Below are 19,537 nucleotides of genomic sequence, written 5' to 3' on the forward strand. Positions count from 1 at the left end.
CATGTTCAGATTGGCTCATATGTGTTTCCTGGAGGAAAGCTATTTGTGCCCTCTCTTTTTTCAATTTAGACATAATCTTATTTCTTTTAATTGGATTCGAAACCCCATTAACATTATAGGAAATTATTTTTACCAATTCAGTTTGCATTTTTCTCTAGTAGAAAAAAAACACTCTCCTTTTCTAACCAAACAGTAAGCAATCCCTTCTCAACAGTAAACCAAGACATATAACCACACCCTAGACATTTTTGAATGTGTAACATTTGAAAATTTTCCCCGACTTCCCACAGTGAGGCCTGAGCACTGACCTGTCTCAGTTCAGAGGGATAACCTCTATCTTCACCCTGTGTTAGAGGGCCCTCAGCAGTTTGAATAATCATAGAGAATTTTCTCCTATTTATGTCTCGACCAAATTGCTATCATTCAAGTTATTCCGCCTAGTTTATTTTCAGTTACCAGTTTTCATTTTACCTTTAAGTCCGATTTACTCTTTTCAGTCATTTCTCTTAATTAATCTGTATTCTCTGTACATTCGTGTCTGAATATTTGCAGCTTTTCCTTGTAGTTTGACACTCTGGTTCGAGTGGAGCGTCCTCGCCCCACTAACTGCCACGACTTCTGCCGAATCCTCTCCAGCAGCGACTCCGGTTGGGTGATAACTTTAATAGGTAGTCCCCGGTCCGCCAGGTCCAACGTTGCCTCCTCCGCGGTAGCGTAAGTTTTTGTCCCTTGGTCGTAAAAGACTCTCAGCCGAGCTGGATACAGGGTCTGGAATCTGATGTTGTTTTCCTTCAGGACTCTCCGTGTTTCCGTATATTCCTTCTGTCTGGCAAGAATCCCCGGTGCGTAGTCGTGGTCTAAACTGATTTTGCAGTTGTTCCACATGAAACCTTTATTTTGCCATGCCCTTTTAAGCACCTCTTCCTTCGTTCTGTAACTGAGAAATCTGACCAGAATCGATCTGGGCTGGGTGCCTGCCGGGGGCTGTGGTGCCAACGCGTGGTGAGCCCTTTCTATCTGTAGGTCTTTTGCGGCCGGTATATCAAGGTTCTCTCTAAGCAGCTTCTCCACGAAGGGAATCATCAATCCGGGTTTACCTTCGGTTCCTTCGGGAACTCCGTAAATCCTCACATTTTTCCTTCTTGAGCAGCCTTCTTGATCTATTAGTTTCCACTGGAGCTGCTCTTGCAGCTTCAGCATTTCTGCAATCACTTCCTCGGCGTTTTGTAGCTTCTCTTCAATTCCAACAATCCTCGCTTCGGCTTCATCTATCCGCGAGTTAGTTTTTACTATTTCTCCTTTAATATCTTCCAGCTGTTTGCTGTTATCTTGTCGGAACTCGCGAATCTCTCCGAGAATCAAAGACAGAGTCACCGATTCCCCCTCATTATCTCCGTCCTGGCTTGCCGTGGGGGAGCTAGGCCCGTCGCCTTGCCGCGTCTCTTTATGTTTATCAGCCTTTGGAGCGGACTTTTTAATCTTGTTCTTAGACATCATCCTTGCCCCTTTTATTAATATAGTTATGCAATATTAAGTATTTGTCTAAATTCGATTTTGGGGCAGTTTACCTTCTCTTTTGTCAAGAGACCTTTTCCTTACGCCGCCATTCCCTTGATGACCCGGAAGTCCCCCCCGATGATGCAAATTTCATGGACGAAATGAGAAAGAGAAAAAGATTAGAAAGTGGGTTGTACAAGGGAATGATGAGGAAGATGCAAAATGGGAAGAGTTGGAAGAATGCAGGAATGATGTAGAGAAGGACTTGGAAGTGAAGCATAATAGTAGAGTGGCAGTTGTGAAAGAAAGTTGATGGGGAAAGAGGGAAACAGAGAGACCGGAGAGCAAAATCATAAAAGGTGGAGAGAGGATCTAAATTATTTGACTTTGTATATGTTTAGGCTTTTGGATTTCCAAATTGAGTGCACTTGAACCTTGTCCCCAGCTCTAGATCTCTTCTCTTGTGGAATGTAGCGTACAGTTGGCCCTCCTTATCCGCGAGGGATTGGTTCCGGGACCCCTCTCGGATACCAAAAAACGCGGATGGTCAAGTCCGTTATTCAACCTGTCTAAATGCAGTGAACCTTAGGACCCAACAGAACCCTGGACCTTATTTAACCTGTCTCAGTGCGGTGGACATTAGGACCCGGCGGCGGAGCTCTGAATCCGCAGTGTTTCTGTTCACGAAAATAATCACTATCATGATTTAAAATAGAGTGGAAATAATAAAGCAATCGGAAAGAGGTGAAACACCATCGGTCATTGGAAAAGCATTAGGCTATAGTCGGTCAATGATTGGAACAATTTTAAAGGACAAAGTGAGAAAGGCCCTTCCCCGATGAAAGCTACAATTATTACTAAGCAATGCAGTGGTTTCATTATTGGGTTGGGTTTTTGATCCTTCACATCAACCCGGCACGGATGAAAAGCACTTGGGAGCGGTCTATTACTGGATCGAACTCGGGAATTTCCGTTCCTGAGCCCGGCGTTGAAACATATGTTTCTTAAGTGTTTTAAATGCATAGAAAAGTAAAATATATACTATACACTAAGACAAATGTTTAATTGACACTAAGTAATACCAGATGTACCTGTTCTGACTTAGAGAACTTTTTTCGATCCCGATCCACGATAACCTACGCACATCCTCCCGTATACTTTAAATCATCTCTAGATTACTTATAATACCTAATACAATGTAGATGCTATGTAAAATAGTTGTTATACTGCATTGTTTAGGGAATAATGACACGAAAAAAAAGTCTGTACATGTTCAAATAACAAGTGCTGGAAGAGCACTTCCGGTTTTTCTTGATTCGTGGTTGGTTGAATTCGCACATGTGGAACTCGTGGATAAGGAGGGCCGACTGTATATTCTATTGATATGGTCTAGAACCAGAAATCTGTGATATGGCTGCATATTGACAATTCAGCAGCATACAACTTTCATGTTATTAATTCTGTTGGCTGATAACCACGAGATTTATCTATTCAGAGTTCTATGACGGGAACACCTATGTTATAAGATGTTTGCCTTGCATATGTTATACGTAACAGTCTCCTATAAAACTGTCCTCAGTTTGCCTGAGAGAAGACACCTGTCATTTTTGCCTGTTCTTCCAGTGCTGGAGGTGATTACCTTATCAGAACACTCAACAAAAAAATAGTTAAAATATCTTTAAGAGTCTGAGCATTTGAGACAGATTGATCCTTTCAATAAGCATATTTAAGAAAAAAAACAGTAATCAAGTTTCTTTACTGATCTGATCCACAATTAACAACAATGTACACGTACTCCTTGAAATGCATCAATAGGTTACAAACTGTGAGGCCTGAATTTCCGAGTTTTTCCATTGATATCAAGAATGTTAATTCCGCACCCCCCCCCCACCTGTCATCTGCCAAATTTTAAGGGCAGAGTCACTTTGCTCATCAGAATGGGAGGTCAGAGCCCTTATAAATGCAAAAGAGGCTGTGAGCTCTGATGGAAAGGGCCAAAGCCTCCTTTCCCCCCCCAAAGAAACAATACTCAGCCATTTTCCTATTAACATTGTCCCAGGATCCCTCTGGTTGGATTTGATTTTCAACTATTACATTTCTGGGAATTAAGGATTAAAGAAAATAATTACAGTCTTGCTGTATAAAACCAGGCCTGTTTCCCAACACTCAGTAAGCCTAACACGAGAATGTCAGGTTGAAATATCAGGCTGATGTGCACGCCATCTTTCTAGCACTAACAGGAGCAGCCTTTCAAGGTCTCCGTCTCATTTAAAAGTTCAGTTGCATTTTAATCAGGGAGGTTTTGTGAAATGAACAAGTTTACTTTTAAAATTAGGGGGTCACATAGACTTTATATATGATATTTTTCTGCAGGCAGAACTGTTCCTGTGTTGGGAGGGTAAAGATTAACCTACTGAATTTAACATTTTGAAAAGGGAACCTATTAACTTAATTGTTGACTATAACATGGAGCTCATCTCCAAAATTATGATTACACCACGGGGAGTTTCAGCATTTAAATCTCCTGAAAGAAAAATACATTTGAGGGTGTTTGAGTAAACAGAAGTCTCAGCCTATAACTTATATAGGAAATCTTCAATGTGAAAATGTTACTAACTTTCAATTCTTGTAATTTGGATTTTGAAAGTAGATTAACATCTTGCAGATAAGGGTGCAATTATCATGATGTCCAAGGTCCATTAAGGTATTCAGGAATGTAGTCTAAATGTTGGGATTCTACAATTAACTGATAAGCACAGGTTAAAGCTTTACAAGTTTCTAACAGACAGGTCCAAGGATACATAAAACACTTCTGTCATGTTTACAGAAGACCTCCCAATACAAAGCCAACCAACTTGTACCTGCCAGCAAAACTCATCACCCCTTCCTCTGGCAGGGAGCACTTTACTGTTATTTGGCTCAAAGATTGCATGACATTAATAAAAGAATGACGAAAGAGTTCTTCCCTTCGTACTGGTCAATGGCTACAAAAAAGTGCCTCTACTTGAGAGTAATTAGTGATGGGGCAGTAAATACCAGCCTTTTTTGTGATCACCATATCCTCGAAACATATAAGGAAGCCAAGTTAGCCACTTTCAAAAGATATCCTGGAACTAATGACATGCTGCAACATCCTAAGGATGAGAGAGAGTTTGCTTGGATAAGTCCTATCCTTAGGAATAAATTACCAACTTTTCTCAAAAACCCAAGAAACTGAGTGATTCAACTCTGCAGAAGCAGAGAGGAAGATAAGAAATAAGCAAACATCAATTCATGAATATTTTAGGCATCCAATTTGGTTGCAGCTTGAAGCTAGCCTCCTGTACTTTATAATAAGAGCAGTGATGTTCATATAGCTTCCTGTGGCCTGAGATTACATCTCAGGTGACATTGTCTAAGTTTTCAGTGCATGTTCTGAGGGGTCAGGCCTCCTGTTCAGCAAACGGGACATGTGAATATTCATGGTCAGAACACAGTGCAATGTGTACTATGTAGAAAAGGCAGCTGGTGGATCAGATGTGCCACTCCTCATGATCTGGTGTTGTGGAATCAGTTGGAAAAACATTCAAATTGAAGGTCTTGGTCATACTCTACAAGTTTTTGGCACATTCAGTTAATGGTTACCCAGGTAGGCCGTGTTTAAATTATTCACTCTGGATGTGTGTGATGTAAGTAAGGCTGTTATTAATAATCCATGAGAACCTGGTATTGAATGACAGTGAAGTGCTTTCCTGAGGATGCAAGTTTGGTGTGTTCAATAAGAGAAGGTGATCTAGTTCATGTGAAGCACACCCACAAAGGATGTTAGATAGGATATTGACCAGGTGTCAGTCTTAATACAGAACTTATTACAGTTGGTATGTAATGTTAGCATTTTAAAATATGAAGTCAAATGCAAAGGGAACAAGATTAACTCTGACCTTTCCATGCAGACGAACATGTGCTTGCCAAGGGCTGGATCAAGATACTTGTGGAGCCTCGTTTTCCTTTGGCTGCTCCTGGAGTATGTACTACAACGGGTGTAAGTTTGCCAGAAGTAAAGCCCCCAGGAAATTCAAGCTGCTTGGCGATGATCCCAAAGAGGTGGGTGGTCACTCGGTGTGCATCCTCACTACAGTTAGTTGATCATTCTGTAAGGGTTCTTCTGATAGTGACACGTGGAGACCAGAATTTTGGTGAATTCTGCCTTTGCAGATGCAGGCACTATGCCTTGCTCACCAGCGGAGTATTGCAGCAAGTGATGAACACAGCTTTATGGGGTTGAAAAAGAAGCATGTTTCGTTTGTCCACAGTTTGTGCTGATGAGCAGATAAGGCACAAAGAGAGAAAACATTCAAAGCTTCATGGTAGAAATCAACTCTGGCTCCAGATTTATATTTCTTTAAAAATCTAGTTAGAAGTTATAGCAGCTGAATCCCACTCTGGAGAGTTCCAGTGCTTGAGGTGATCATTTTCTTGTTCATGCATTTTTGCAAAACTCTCTTGTCTTCTGAAGACCATCTTACTGATAGTTCTGATAATGGAAAGCATTTTACTAGATTAATTTATCAGTTTTAATTCTTCAACCATGAAACAAGAAGCATTCTAGTGGTGTAATTTGCTGCATAATATAACTTAGCAAACTGTAAATACCCGTTGCTTCCCATGGGAGTGCAGTATTTTCCTAAAGTGCTGACCTTTAAATCTTCCAGTTGTTTAATTTGTTGCCTTTCCTTTCAGGAGGAGAAGCTGGAAGCAAATCTGCAAAACCTAGCTAGTTTATTGGCACCTATTTACAAGAAGCTTGCCCCAGATGCATTCAATAATCAAGTGAGTGGTTGTTTAGTTTTCTTTTAACTGCTCTTTCGGATAATAAGATAAAAGCACCAATGCCCAATTAACCAATTGAAGGTCATGATGTTGACATTGAATCTCAAAAGGTTGAGATTAGTTGAAAATGCTCTTTTTTTTAGGGTGGCAGATGGTTGTCAAAGTTAATGATGTAGGGAAATTCATTAGGAATACATATGTTTGGAATGTGGGGATTAATTTACACTTGATGCTGGTGTAAAATAGACACTATCAATTGATTTAACTGCATTTTAGGTGACTGAATGGATCTTACCAATTTTACATAATTGCCTGAAGCCTGAATTAACTTTTGTGTGCTTGGTTATGTTTAAGGATTTAAAGAAGCCAATTTTAGTAGTTCTTAAAGGTTAGAGACAAACAGGTCAAAGTATTGACAAGAGTCTCATCGCCGTACAAAAGACAATGGAATCGTCGCCATGCGTGCTGTTGTAGTTGAATAAAAACTACAAGGCAGATTGAAAAAGATTATTAAGGGAAATGGAGTCAAGCCAAAAATATGGTGATACAATACACGAATAGCACAACAAGCTATGGGGCTGAATTGCCCTCCTTCTCTGAACTAAGTCCTCTGGACCAGAAGACTTCATTCAGAATAGCAAAGAGATTCATCAATCTGAATGGGATATTTTGTTTTGTCTTTTCATGTTCCAGGTGTGTACTGTTTGATGCATCAGTTTATGTTGCTTATTGTGGATTAAAGTGGAGAAGACTGAGAAAGGTGAATGTTTCACACCTCATTGGCTCCCTGGTTATATCTGACAATACACGGCACATTTTCCTTCATGTACAATGAGCTCTATTGGTCACATTTCATCAGTTTTCCCTTTGCACCAACTGGATGCTTAGTTTTTGAAGATAAAGTTCATGAGTGTGTGCAATTTACATTTTTCTCCGCCACAGGATTTCCTTATGACTCTGCAGTGAATAATATTAAAACCAGATTTTCTATAGTGACTCATCTGTGATTGGCTTCACATTCAAATTGGATGAGCTGGGATTCTTTGCTGTAATGTTACGAAGACTGTGACTATTCTCTGATGTAGAAGGCGATGGCTGCTTGACTAAGCATGTGAATGCATGCCAACTTTGCCAGGTTGGATCTTCCTGCTTGCAATGCTCGTTAGGTAATATTGGCAAGGTGGCGTTTGGATGGGAGCTGCAAAGAAGATATGCTGTAGTCATTGCTACAATGTTGTATCTAGATAAGGAAGATCAAGAAAGACAGTGGAGGTGGTGATCAGGAGCTAACAAATGCACAAGGTTCTTGTGAGGAACTTTGTTTCTGAATATTCTCAGTTTATTCCCAGATTTGATCATTACACTGAGTGGTAAGAAGAAGGGAGGAGGGATTGCAGTGTTTGTGAATGAAAGGTGGTGTAATCCTGGGCATGTTACTGTAAAACACGGACGGACTAGAAGGGCCGAGATGGCCTGTTTCCGTGCTGTAATTGTTATATGGTTAAAAGAACGGTTAGGTGGACCAGAATTGAGCTCTTAGCCGTTAGGATATGACTATATTATGTGCCTTGGGAATTCTGAACCGCAGTTTTAGTTGTCATTTACATTTACCTATCGGCTGACGCGAATGTAGTGTGCGATGCTATTCTTTTGACCGAGGCCAATTGCCCTCACATCTTGTGATGAAGGTGCTGGAGAGGCTGGCCCTGACTTACCTTGGACCGTGGGTGAGATCTTGCTAGAATGCAAACTCAATATCCCAATGCTTTTGTGGGTGTTACTGGGGATTTTAATCATGTTTCTCATGAGGCAGCAATGCAGTTTTTGTCAATTTGTCAGCTGCCCTACACAGCAGATCCGATCGCAACTTGGTCCTGCCAACCCAGGTACGTGCCTCTTGTCCAGGGGCAGCCTGGGTCAACAAGGATTGTAAGCAGGTGGACTCAGGATGTTACTGAGACACTGCAAGAATGCTCTGAGAGGACGGACTGGGAAGTGTTATGTGAGCCACACAGGGAGGACATTAACAAAATGACTGATTGTATCACAGACTATATCAAATTCTGTGAGAACACCACAGACTGTACGCTGCTTCCACAACAACAAGCCCTGGATTACCAGTGACCTGAAAGAACTTTTGAATATGAAGAAGAAAGTCTTGAGGTCTGGAGGCAGACAAGCACTGAGGCGAGTACAGAGTGAACTGAGGTAAAACTGAGGGAGTGCAAAGAGGAAGCTGGGGTACAAGCTCCAGCAGAATAGCATAAGAGACGTGCGTTCAGGCATGGAGTAGATCAATGGCTTCAAGGTTAAGGAAAGGAAGATCGAGGGCTGCCTGGATAGGGCCAATGAATTGAACTTGTTTTTCAACAGGTTCAGCACAGGACCTCCTGTTGTCCCCTCCCCCACTTGCCCAGACCACACACCCTCCCTGCCCCCAAACCTTCTCTGTCTACCCTTCCCTCCCTCTGGTGAGTGCTTGTGTTCCCAATTCCCCAACTTTGGAGTATCCTGCCTCCATGGGGATGACAACCCTCCCCCACCTGACTGTGATTGCAAGTGAGGGTAAGAGACAGCTGGAGAGACTACATCAAGGCAAAGCTGCGAGACCAGACGGTATCAGCCCAGGGTTTGAAGACCTGTGCGAGCCAGCAGTCTGGTATTTTGTAGCACCTTTACAATCTTGAGTTTGAGTCACGAAAAGATACCGGTGTTATGGAAGGCATCTTGCTTGGTTCCTGTACCCAAGAAGGCGACTCCACTTTCCGCAAGGATCGGTCCCTCCACGACTCCCTGATCCACACATCCCTCCCAACGGATCTCCCACCCGGCACTTATCCCTGTAAGCGTAAGTGCTACACCTGTCCCTACACCTCCTCTCTTGCCACCATTCAGGGCCCCAAACACTCCTTCCAAGTGAGGCAACACTTCACTTGTGAGTCTGTTGGGGTCATCTATTGCATCCGGTGCTCCTGGTGCGGCCTCCTCTGCATTGGTGAAACCCGACGCAGATTGGGGGACCGCTTCGTGGAGCACCTCCGCTCCGTCCGCCACAACAGACAGGATCTCCCGGTTGCCACCCACTTCAACTCTGCTTCCCATTCCCATTCAGATATGTCCATACATGGCCTCCTCTACTGCCATGATGAGGCTAAACTCAGCTTGGAGGAGCAACACCTCATATACTGCTTAGGTAGTCTCCAGCCCCTTGGTATGAACATAGAATTCTCCAACTTCCAGTAATTCCCTCCCCCCTCCCTTCCCCTATCCCTATTTCACTCTGCCCCCTCCCCCAGCTGCCTATCACCTCCTTCATGGTTCCGCCTCCTTCTACTACCCATTGTGCTTTCCCCTATTCCTTCTTCACCTTTCCTGCCTATCTCCTCCCTGCCTCCCCTCCCCCACCCCTTTATCTTTCCCCTTACTGGTTTTTCACCTGGAACCTACCAGCCTTCTCCTTCCCACCCTCCCCCCACCCTCTTTATAGGGCCTCTGCCCCTTCCCTCTTCAGTCCTGACAAAGGGTCTCGGCCCGAAACGTCGACTGTACTTCTTCCTAGAGATGCTGCCTGGCCTGCTGTGTTCATCAGCAACTTTGACGTGTGTTGCTTGAATTTCCAGCATCTGCAGACTTCCTCGTGTTTGCTCTTTTCATCTTCGGCTGTTTTACAGACGGTGTGATGTTTGCTACCAGAATTTGCTAGTATTTAATTGAATTCATTCTTCACTCTACCAGTGAAATGTTCCCCGTGCCACTGGCTGCAACACAAGCCCAAAGCATGATCGATCCACCCACGTGCTTAATAGTTGGAGAGGTGTTCTTTTCATGAAATTCTGCACCCTTTTTTCTCCAAACATATCTTTGCTCATCGCGGCCAAAAAGTTCTATTTCAAATTGTGGGAGATTTTAATTTTCCACACATAGACTGGGAAGCCCATTCTGTAAAAGGGCTGGATGGTTTGGAGTTTGCCAAATGTGTGGAAGATAGTTTTTTGGAGCAATACATAGAGCTACCAACTAGAGAAGGGGCATTGTTGGGTCTCCTGTTAGGGAATGAGATAGGGCTGATGACGGAGGTATGTGTTGGGGAGCAGTCCGGGTCCTGTGATCACAATACCATTAGCTTCAATATAATTATGGAGGAGGATAGGACTGGATTTAGGATTGAGATTTTTGATTGGAGAAAGGCTAACTTTGAGGAGATGCGAAAGAATTTAGAAGGAGTGGATTGGGACAATTTGTTTTATGGGAAGGATGTAATAGAGAAATGGAGGTAATTTAAAGGTGAAATTTTGAGGGTGCAGGATCCTTATGTTCCATATAGACAAAAGGAAAGGGTTTGAGAGAGACATGGTTTTCAAGGGATATTGGAAACTTGGTTTGGAAAAAGAGAGGGATCTTCAATAAATATATGCAACTTGGAGTTAATGAGGTGCTTGAGGAATATAAAGAATGTAAAAAGAATCTTAAGAAAGAAAATAGAAAAGCTAAAAGAAGATACGAGGCTGCTTTGGCAAGTAAGGGGAAAATAAATCCAAAGGGTTTCTACAGTTATATTAATAGCAAAAGGATAATGAGGGATAAAATTGGTCCCTTAGAGAATCAGAGTGGACGGCTATGTGCGGAGCCAAAAGAGATGGGGGAGATTTTGAACAATTTCTTTTCGGTATTCACTAAGGAGAAGGATATTGAATTGTGTAAGGTAAAGGAAACAAGAAGAGTAGTTATGGAAAGTATGACGATTAAAGAAGAGGAAGTACTGGCGCTTTTAAGGAATATAGGTGGATAAGTCTCTGGGTCCAGACAAGATATTCCCTGGAACCTTGAGGGAAGTTAGTGTGGAAATAGCAGGGGCACTGACAGAAATATTTCAAATGTCATTAGAAACGGGGATGGTGCCGGAGGTTTGGCGTATTGCTCATGTGGTTCCATTGTTTAAAAAGGGTTCTAAGAGTAAACCTAGCAATTATCGGCCTGTGAGTTTGACGTCAGTGGTGGGTAAATTGATGGAAAGTATTCTTAGAGATGGTATATATAATTATCTGGATAGACAGGGTCTGATTAGGAACAGTCAGCATGGATTTGTGCGTGGAAGGTCACGTTTGACAAATCTTACTGAATTTTTTGATGAGGTTACTAAGAAAGTTGACAAGAGTAAAGCGGTGGATGTTGTCTATATGGACAAGGCCTTTGACAAGGTTCCACACGGAAGGTTAGTTAGGAAGATTCAGTCGTTAGGCATTAATATCGAAGTAGTAAAATGGATTCAGCAGTGGCTAGATGGGAGACGCCAGAGAGTAGTGGTGGATAACTGTGTGTCAGATTAGAGGAAGATGTGTAGTGGTGTGCCTCAGGGATCTGTACTGGGTCCAGTGTTGTTTGTCATATATATTAATGATCTGGATGATGGGGTGGTAAATTGGATTAGTAAGTATGCAGATGATACTAAGATAAGTGGTGTTGTGGATAATGAAGTAGGTTTTCAAAGCTTGCAGAGAGGTTTAGGCCAGTTAGAAGAGTGGGCTGAAAGATGGCAGATGGAGTTTAATGCTGAAAAATGTGAGGTGCTACATTTGGTAGGACTAATCAAAATAGGACATACTTGGTAAATGGTAGAGCATTGAAGAATGCAGTAGAACAGAGGGATCTAGGAATAATGGTGCATAGTTCCCTGAAGGTGGAATCTCATGTGGATAGGGTGGTGAAGAAAGATTTTGGTATGCTGGCCTTTATTAATCAGAGCATTGAGTATAGGAGTTGGGATGTAATGTTGAAATTGTATAAGGCATTGGTAATGCCAAATTTGGAGTTGTGTACAGTTCTGGTCACCGAATTATAGGAAAGATGTCAATAAAATTGAGAGAGTACAGAGGAGGTTTACTAAAATGTTGCCCTGGGTTTCATCTCCTAAGTTACAGAGAAAGGTTGAACAAGTTAGGTCTTTATTCTTTGGAGTGTAGAAGGTTGACTTGATAGAGGTGTTTAAAATTATGAGGGGGATTGATAGAGTTGACGTGGATAGGCTTTTTCCATTGAGAATGGGGGAGATTCAAACAAGAGGACATGAGTTGAGAGTTAAAGGGCAACAGTTTAGGGGTAACATGAGGGGGAACTTCTTTACTCAGAGAGTGGTAGCTGTGTGGAACGAGCTTCCAGCAGAAGTGGTTGAGGCGGGTTCGATGTTGTCATTTAAAGTTAAATTGGATAGGTATATGGACAGGAAAGGAATGGAGGGTTATGGGCTGAGTGCAGGTCGGTGGGACTAGGTGAGAGTAAGAGTTCGGCATGGACTAGAAGGGCCGAGATGGCCTCTTTCTGTTCTGTAATTGTTATATGGTTATATAGTTAAATTCATCAGTCCACAGGACTTGTTTCCAGAATGCATCAGGTTTGTTTAGATGTTCCTTTGCAAACTTCTGACGCTGACTTTTGTGGTGAGGACGCAGGGAAGGTTTTCTTCTGATGACTCTTCCATGAAGGTCATATTTGTGCAGGTGTCGCTGCACTGTAGAACAGTGCACCACCACTCCAGAGTCTGCTAAATCTTTCTGAAGGTCTTTTGCAGTCAAACGGGGTTTTGATTTGCTTTTCCAGCAATCCTACAAGCAGTTCTCTCGGGAAATTTTATTGGTCTCCACCGTTCCTGTTGACTGCCATTTCTTAATTACATTACAAACTGAGGAAACGGCTACCTGAAAATGCTTTGCTATATTCTTATAGTCTTCTCGTGCTTTGTGGGCATCATTTATTTTAATTTTCAGAGTGCTAGTCAGCTGCTTAGAGGAGCCCATGGCTGCTGATTGTTGGGACAAGGTTTGAGGAGTCAGGATATTTATGAAGCTTTGAAATTTGCATCGCCTGGCCTTTCCTAACGATGACTGTGAACAAGCCATAGCCCTAACAAGCTAATTAAGGTCTGAGACCTTGGTAAAAGTTATCTGAGAGCTCAGATCTCTTGGGGTGCCCAAACTTTTGATGCCACTGTATACAACAGTTCATCTCTGGGCGACAGGAGAACACACATAGTACAATAATCTTTGTTTTATTATATCATACACTATTATTGCACAGTATTGTACATTGGTAAATTATTGTGTATTATTATTCTGTACTTAATTATTACTATTATTATATTTAGTATTATTGCTAAGTGTGTTTTTAAATGTTGCTGCTGTAACAAAATGATTTCCCACTTGGGATCAATAAATTATTATTATTTCCTCCTTCACCTCATTTGGAAGTGCTTTGGCAGTAATAGTGACCCCACATAGAAGTCTTCACCTTCCAGTCACCTGTAGGCAGCATTGCAGATATGAGGAAAGGTTCATTCAAGAACAGCCACGTGTGACACTAACACCATGGCAAGGTTGGCAGATATTACTGGCACAGTTTTTAAAAAATGCACCAATTTTGCAGCCTCTCCAAAACTTGAAGTACAGTAATCTGTACACACTTTGCTATTAAGCATCAGCCCAAGATCATCTTTAACCTGGGTTCCATGAGTATTACAGATGCTGTGTCTCCAAATTTCAAATTATTTGGGGTGCACTCACTGAAGATGGCATCATCTTTCCAGAGGAAAACTGATTTGAAGGTTGATGCTTGGCATGGATACATTGCCCTCAGTCACTCAACATTCAACATAGAAGAGGTAACAGCCCAATTTCAATTGAATTGGGGCTGAGCTCAGTCTGGGAAACTGTTGGCCTATCCATTACTTGAGACCCTGGATATTTTTACACCTGACCCAACTTTCACCTGCGCAAACTGGACCAGAAGCACTAGATAGTCATAGTGAGACAAACTGGTACCATTGGCAATCCAGTTAAATCTTTTCCAGAAGTCAGCTCGGTGGATAAGGAAATCAGGAAAGTAATTTGGTCAGGGGAGATAACAGGAAATCTTCCTCGGAGAAAGCCCAAAGCCCGACTGTGAGCTGCAGCAGGTGGTGAGGAGGGTGGGCTCTATTTTCTGCTGTGCCTAAGATAAATTCCTCCAATTTCAGGAAAACTGCCCTCCCTCTGTCCCTTAATTCCCTTCCTTTGTCTCTTCGTTCCCTCTGCCTGATCTACTCAGTTCCTCCTACACCCAGCCCAGTCCTCCATCTTTTTCCTTTCCCCTCCTCCATCCACTCCATGTGCCCATCACCTAAACATTCCTGTCACCGGGTCCCGGCCCCAAACTATTCCCATCTACCCACCCCACCTCCTTTATTTGGTTCCATGCTCTGCCTTCATTTCCAATCAGATTCCATCTGCAGCCGTTTGTTACCTCCAACTATTATTTCTCAGCATCTGTCTGTCTATAACTCTTCTCACCTGGATCTACCTATCACTTGTCAGATCTTAGAATATAGGACAGCACAGGAACAGGTCCTTTGGCCCACAGTGTTGTGCTCAACTAATTAACGGCCAAACTAAACTAGTCCCTTTTGCCCACACAAGGTCCATATCACTCCATTCTCTGCACATTCACCAGGCTGTCTCTTGTTCTGTTACTTCCCCTCATCTCTTTATACTGGCTACCTCCTCCTATCTTTCAGTCTAGATGAAGGGTCTTCACTCAAAATGCCAGCTGTCCACTTCCCTACGCGGAATCTGCCTTGCGCATTGAGTTCCTCCAGCATCGTGGTTGCTTCGAAACAACATCCAACTCAGATGCATTATCTTCACTGGCTCATCATCAGATAGATTTTTGGGTAAAATTTTAGGTCGGATCCAGTCTGCATATTTAAGAAATGTCCTTAATCTCTTCGAGTGACCTTGCTGCCTGCCTGTTGAACACAGCAGGTAAATATTGCAACCAACAGGAAGACAGTGTGATTAAATTGGTGGTGTTGCTTTCATCTGCTGCCATTTTAACACCTTTGCTGCATTTTCATGAGGTTAAAGAAGGAGCTTAATGACCAAGATGAAGCTGAGAATCGGAAGAAAATGTTGGCACGATTGCTGTGCCTTCAACTTATGATTGTATTCTGAATACTGCAAAGCCTTGAACTCTGTAGATGGACTTCAGAGATAAATGCAGATACAGCACATGGAGAAGGAAGGTAAAGGTGCAGAGGAGCCATCATACTTCTCCTCATCAGACCCCGGTGTGCAGACATGGAGCGAGTGCAAATTCTCTTTAAGAGAAAAGCAACACATAAAATGTGCTGGGCTGCAAGTAAGATTGAAATGCAGGGCCCTAGGATCCCCACTTCCTACTATCTTGCTGGCAAATGTACAGTCTCGGGACAATAAAACTGAAGACCAAAGAGCAAAATTGCAGTACCAGAGGGTCATCAGGAACTGCCATGAACTTCATGGAGATATGGCTCACCTACTATTTGGGATGCAGCACTGCAGTCTGAGGTGTTCACCATCCACCACATCGACAGGAGAGTGGAGTATGCTTCAATGTTAACTCGTTGTGGTGCACAGACATCTCGGTCCTGCTCACAAGACATGGAATATCTAGCGTTCACTTGCTGTCCATTTCATCTGCCCAGTTTTCTGCCATGATTGTGTACATTTTACCCCTGGCCATTGTCAAGCTGGCACTGGAGGAGCTGAGAACCATGATCAGCAGTCACAAAGTAGTGCACCCCAATAGCTTTCTGAACATTGTGGGCGATTTCAACAAGACCAGCTTGAAGAAGTCTCTGATCACCTGTGGAACCAGAGGGGCCAACACACTTGACCACTGTTACAGCGCCATGAAGAACACTTACCTATACATACATGTTGGTAAGCCCAGTCACCTTTCTGTACACTTACTCCTGCATGCAGGTAGAGACTGAGGACCACAGCACCAGTCGTAAGGACACAAATGATGGTCAAGGGATGTGTAGGAACACTTACGGGACTGCTTTGAATCGGTGGACTGGAGAATATTCAGGGATCTGTCTTCGAATCCGAATGAGTATGCCACAGTTGTCAACAACATCATTAAGGCCTGTGTGGATGAGTGTGTGCCTTCAAGAACAAACTGGGCAAACCCAAACCAAAATCCAAGGCTCAACCAGGAGATTTGCAGTCTTCTAAGAGTTAGGTCTGTGACATTCAGGACTAGTAATCCAGAACTATACAAGAAGTCCAAGTACAACATGTAAAAGTAAAAAAACAATTCTGATTGAGGTAAGAGATGGAATCGGATGCAATGCAGCTCTGGCAAGGTTTGTAGACCACGTCTTTCTCCAAGGCAAAATCTAACGTCATGAATGGTTGAGATGCTTCACTCCTAGATGAGTACAATACCTTTTATGCACGCTTTGAAAGGGAGAATAAAGCTATAAAGCAGGATCTGGTAACCCTATGATCTCTGTCTCAGAGGTAGACATCAAAATATTTTTCAGGAGGGTGAACCCTTACAAGATGTCAGGCCCCGATGGTGTTCCTGGTAGGGCTCTGAAAACCTGTGCCAACCGACTAGCAGGAGTGTACAAGGACATCTTCAAACCCTCACCTGCTTCAAAAAGGCGTCAGTCATACTAGTGCCCATGAAGAACAGGATAAACAGCCTCAATGACTATCACCAGTGGCACTCAAATCTACTGTGATAAAGTACTTTGACAAGTTGGTCATAGCCAGAAGAAACTCCTGTCTAAGCAAGGACCTGGATCTGCAGCAATTGCCTCCATCTTTTCTGCAGTTCCTTTGCACTCCCACTTAAACTGGGAACAGGATCAACTGGCCTCTGCTGCATCATTGTGAACTGGACTATTGCTTGCATGGCCTGTGTAGTTGCAGAGTTCCATACAATCTCTTTTTGGGTTTCTGCCAAGAGCATAGAATGAGAATGATTTTAATTGTAATATTAAAAAGATTCAATATGGTGTCATGCAGTCAGTGATATTATTGAAACAAGACTAGAATACAGGATCCAGAACTGGCTTGCCCACAGAAGGCAAAGACTGGTTGTAGATGGGTCATATTCTGCATGGAGGTTGGTGGCCTGTGGTGTGCCTCAGGGATCTGTTCTGGGACCCCTTCTCTTCATAATTTTTGTAAATGACCTGGATGACGAAGTGGAGGAATGGGTTAGTAAATTTTCTGATGACACAAAGGTTGGGGGTGTTGCGAATAGTGTGAAGGTTACAGCCGGACATTGATAGAATGCAAAACTGGGCCGAGAAGTGGCAGATGGAGTTCAACCCAGATAAATGTGAGGTGATTCATTTTGGTAGATCAAATATGATGGCAGAATATAGTATTAATGATAAGTCTCTTGGCAGTGTGGAGGATCAGAGGAATCTTGGGGTCCGAGTCCATAGGACACTCAAAGCTGCTGCGCAGGTTGCCTGTGTGATTAAGAAGGTTATGGTGTATGGGCCTTCATCAACCGTGGGATTGAGTTTAAGAGCCGAGAAATAATGTTACAGCTTTATAGGACCCTGGTCAGACCCCACTTGGAGTACTCAGTTCTGGTTGCCTCACTACAGGAAGGATGTGGAAATTATAGAAAGGGTGCAGAGGAGATTTACAAGGATGTTTCCTGGATCGGGGAGCATGCTGTATGAGAATAGGTTGAGTGAACTCGGCCTTTTCTCCTTGGAATGACGGAGGATGAGAGGTGACCTGATAGAGGTATGTAAGATGATGTGAGGCATTGATCGTATGGATAATCAGAGGCTTCTTCCCAGGGCTAAAATGGCTAACACGAGCGGGTACAGTTTTACGGTGCTTGGAAGTAGGTACAGAGGAGATGTTAGGGGCAAGTTTTTTACGTAGAAAGTGGTGAGTGTGTGGAATGGGCTGCCGGCGACGGTGGTGGAGGCAAATACGATAGGGTCTTTTAAGAGCTCCTGGATAAGTACATGGAGCTTAGAAAAATAGAGGGCTATGGATAACCCTAGGTAATTTCTAAAGTAAGTAAATGTTTGGCACAGCATTGTGAGCCAAAGGGCCTGTATTGTGCTGTAGGTTTTCTATGTTTCTAAGATGAGCCAATAAAATATGGTTCCATTAAAGCCAGTTAAGTAATGACATAATGGAGTGGATTGATTGGTAAACCTTCTTTGAAGTTCGTTTTGGTAGCTGGAATGCCCAGTGCTACAATCAAAAGATGTATTGAATTTAGAATCATGAAAAGTCACTTAGACAGATCGTACTTACAAATTTTCCAGACTTAACTGATTTTCTAATAACTTAGGAAATTATCAGACTTTAGAGACTTTGGTGTAAATGCCACAGCTTTTTGTATGTGTCAAGTGTTGTGGTTCTATATACGCCAATTTGGAATCAGTAACCTGGAAGGCATTATGGTCAGCTGACCAAGAAGTTTATAGGGTCAGTAAATAGGGTAAGTTCTCAGCTGTGGGAAAGGCTGGTATAAGAACCTGATACATGAGACTGGGTGGCCCTTGAGGCTTAGTTCACATGAACAACAATCTGCTAAAACTGGGCAATGTATTGGCGTAAAATCCTTAGATTCATTCTTCATGGATGTCTGTCACTTTGTTTTAAGAATGTTGAAGGTGAAAGCTAGGGCATGCAATGAATGGTAATGAATGTTGGTGAACAGAGTGACCTTGGGTTCAAGTCCATTATTCCATGAGCGTGGGCACATAAGCAGATTAGGGCAATGAAGAAATCATATGGTGTGCTTAACTGCATAGACTGGGTCTTACAATATTAAAGTGGTTATATTGTGTTGCAACTTTACAAAAATCTTCTTAGACCACACTTGGAGTATTGTGTGGAGTTCTGGTTGCCACACTACTATAGTTGCTCTGATGAGAGGGCAGAGGAGATTAATTTGGATATTGGCTGGAATTGAGTAGTTACGGAGAGACTAGGTAGGTTGGGTTTGTTTAACCTGGAATGAGAGGCTGAGAGATGATCCAAGGCAGCTCTTATAACAGGAATAAAGATAAGGGAGATAGAATCTTTTCCCCATGATTGACAAATTAAAGGCAACATGGGCTAGGTCAAGGTGAGAGGAAAATATTTTAAAGGAGGTTTAAAGGTTAAGTTGCATATACAGAGAGTGGTTGATCTCTGCAACTTGCTGCCAGAGGAGACAGAAGAGTCAAAGTATCAAAATCTTGGTTGAAGCGGGAAAGGTTGGAAAAGTTTCTCCTGAGTTGAACAGTGTGGAATGCCAATATACTTACAAGGTTACAGGGTCAGAGGAGATTAAAAAGAATGCATGAAGGGGCGAGGCTGTGAAGGGTTTTGAAAACAAGGGGAATTTTAAAAATGAAACAATCCTTACCCAGGAGACAGCATAGGTCAGCAAATCCAGGGAT

At 42.7% G+C, this 19,537-nt stretch overlaps 1 protein-coding gene across 2 annotated transcripts in view; it reads left to right on the forward strand.

Moving 5' to 3' along the window:
- The window catches only part of LOC134357478 (methylcytosine dioxygenase TET2-like), a 188,568-nt gene that overhangs the window by 141,306 nt on the left and 27,725 nt on the right, over positions 1 to 19,537 (forward strand). For both annotated transcript variants that reach the window (XM_063069096.1, XM_063069097.1), the window contains 2 exons: positions 5,430 to 5,580; positions 6,217 to 6,306. In XM_063069096.1, the coding sequence (XP_062925166.1) occupies positions 5,430 to 5,580; positions 6,217 to 6,306 (241 nt within the window). The remainder of the gene's footprint in view (positions 1 to 5,429; positions 5,581 to 6,216; positions 6,307 to 19,537) is intronic.

The sequence above is a fragment of the Mobula hypostoma genome, chromosome 16, assembly GCF_963921235.1.
Source record: "Mobula hypostoma chromosome 16, sMobHyp1.1, whole genome shotgun sequence".
NCBI classification, from domain to species: Eukaryota; Metazoa; Chordata; class Chondrichthyes; order Myliobatiformes; family Myliobatidae; genus Mobula; species Mobula hypostoma.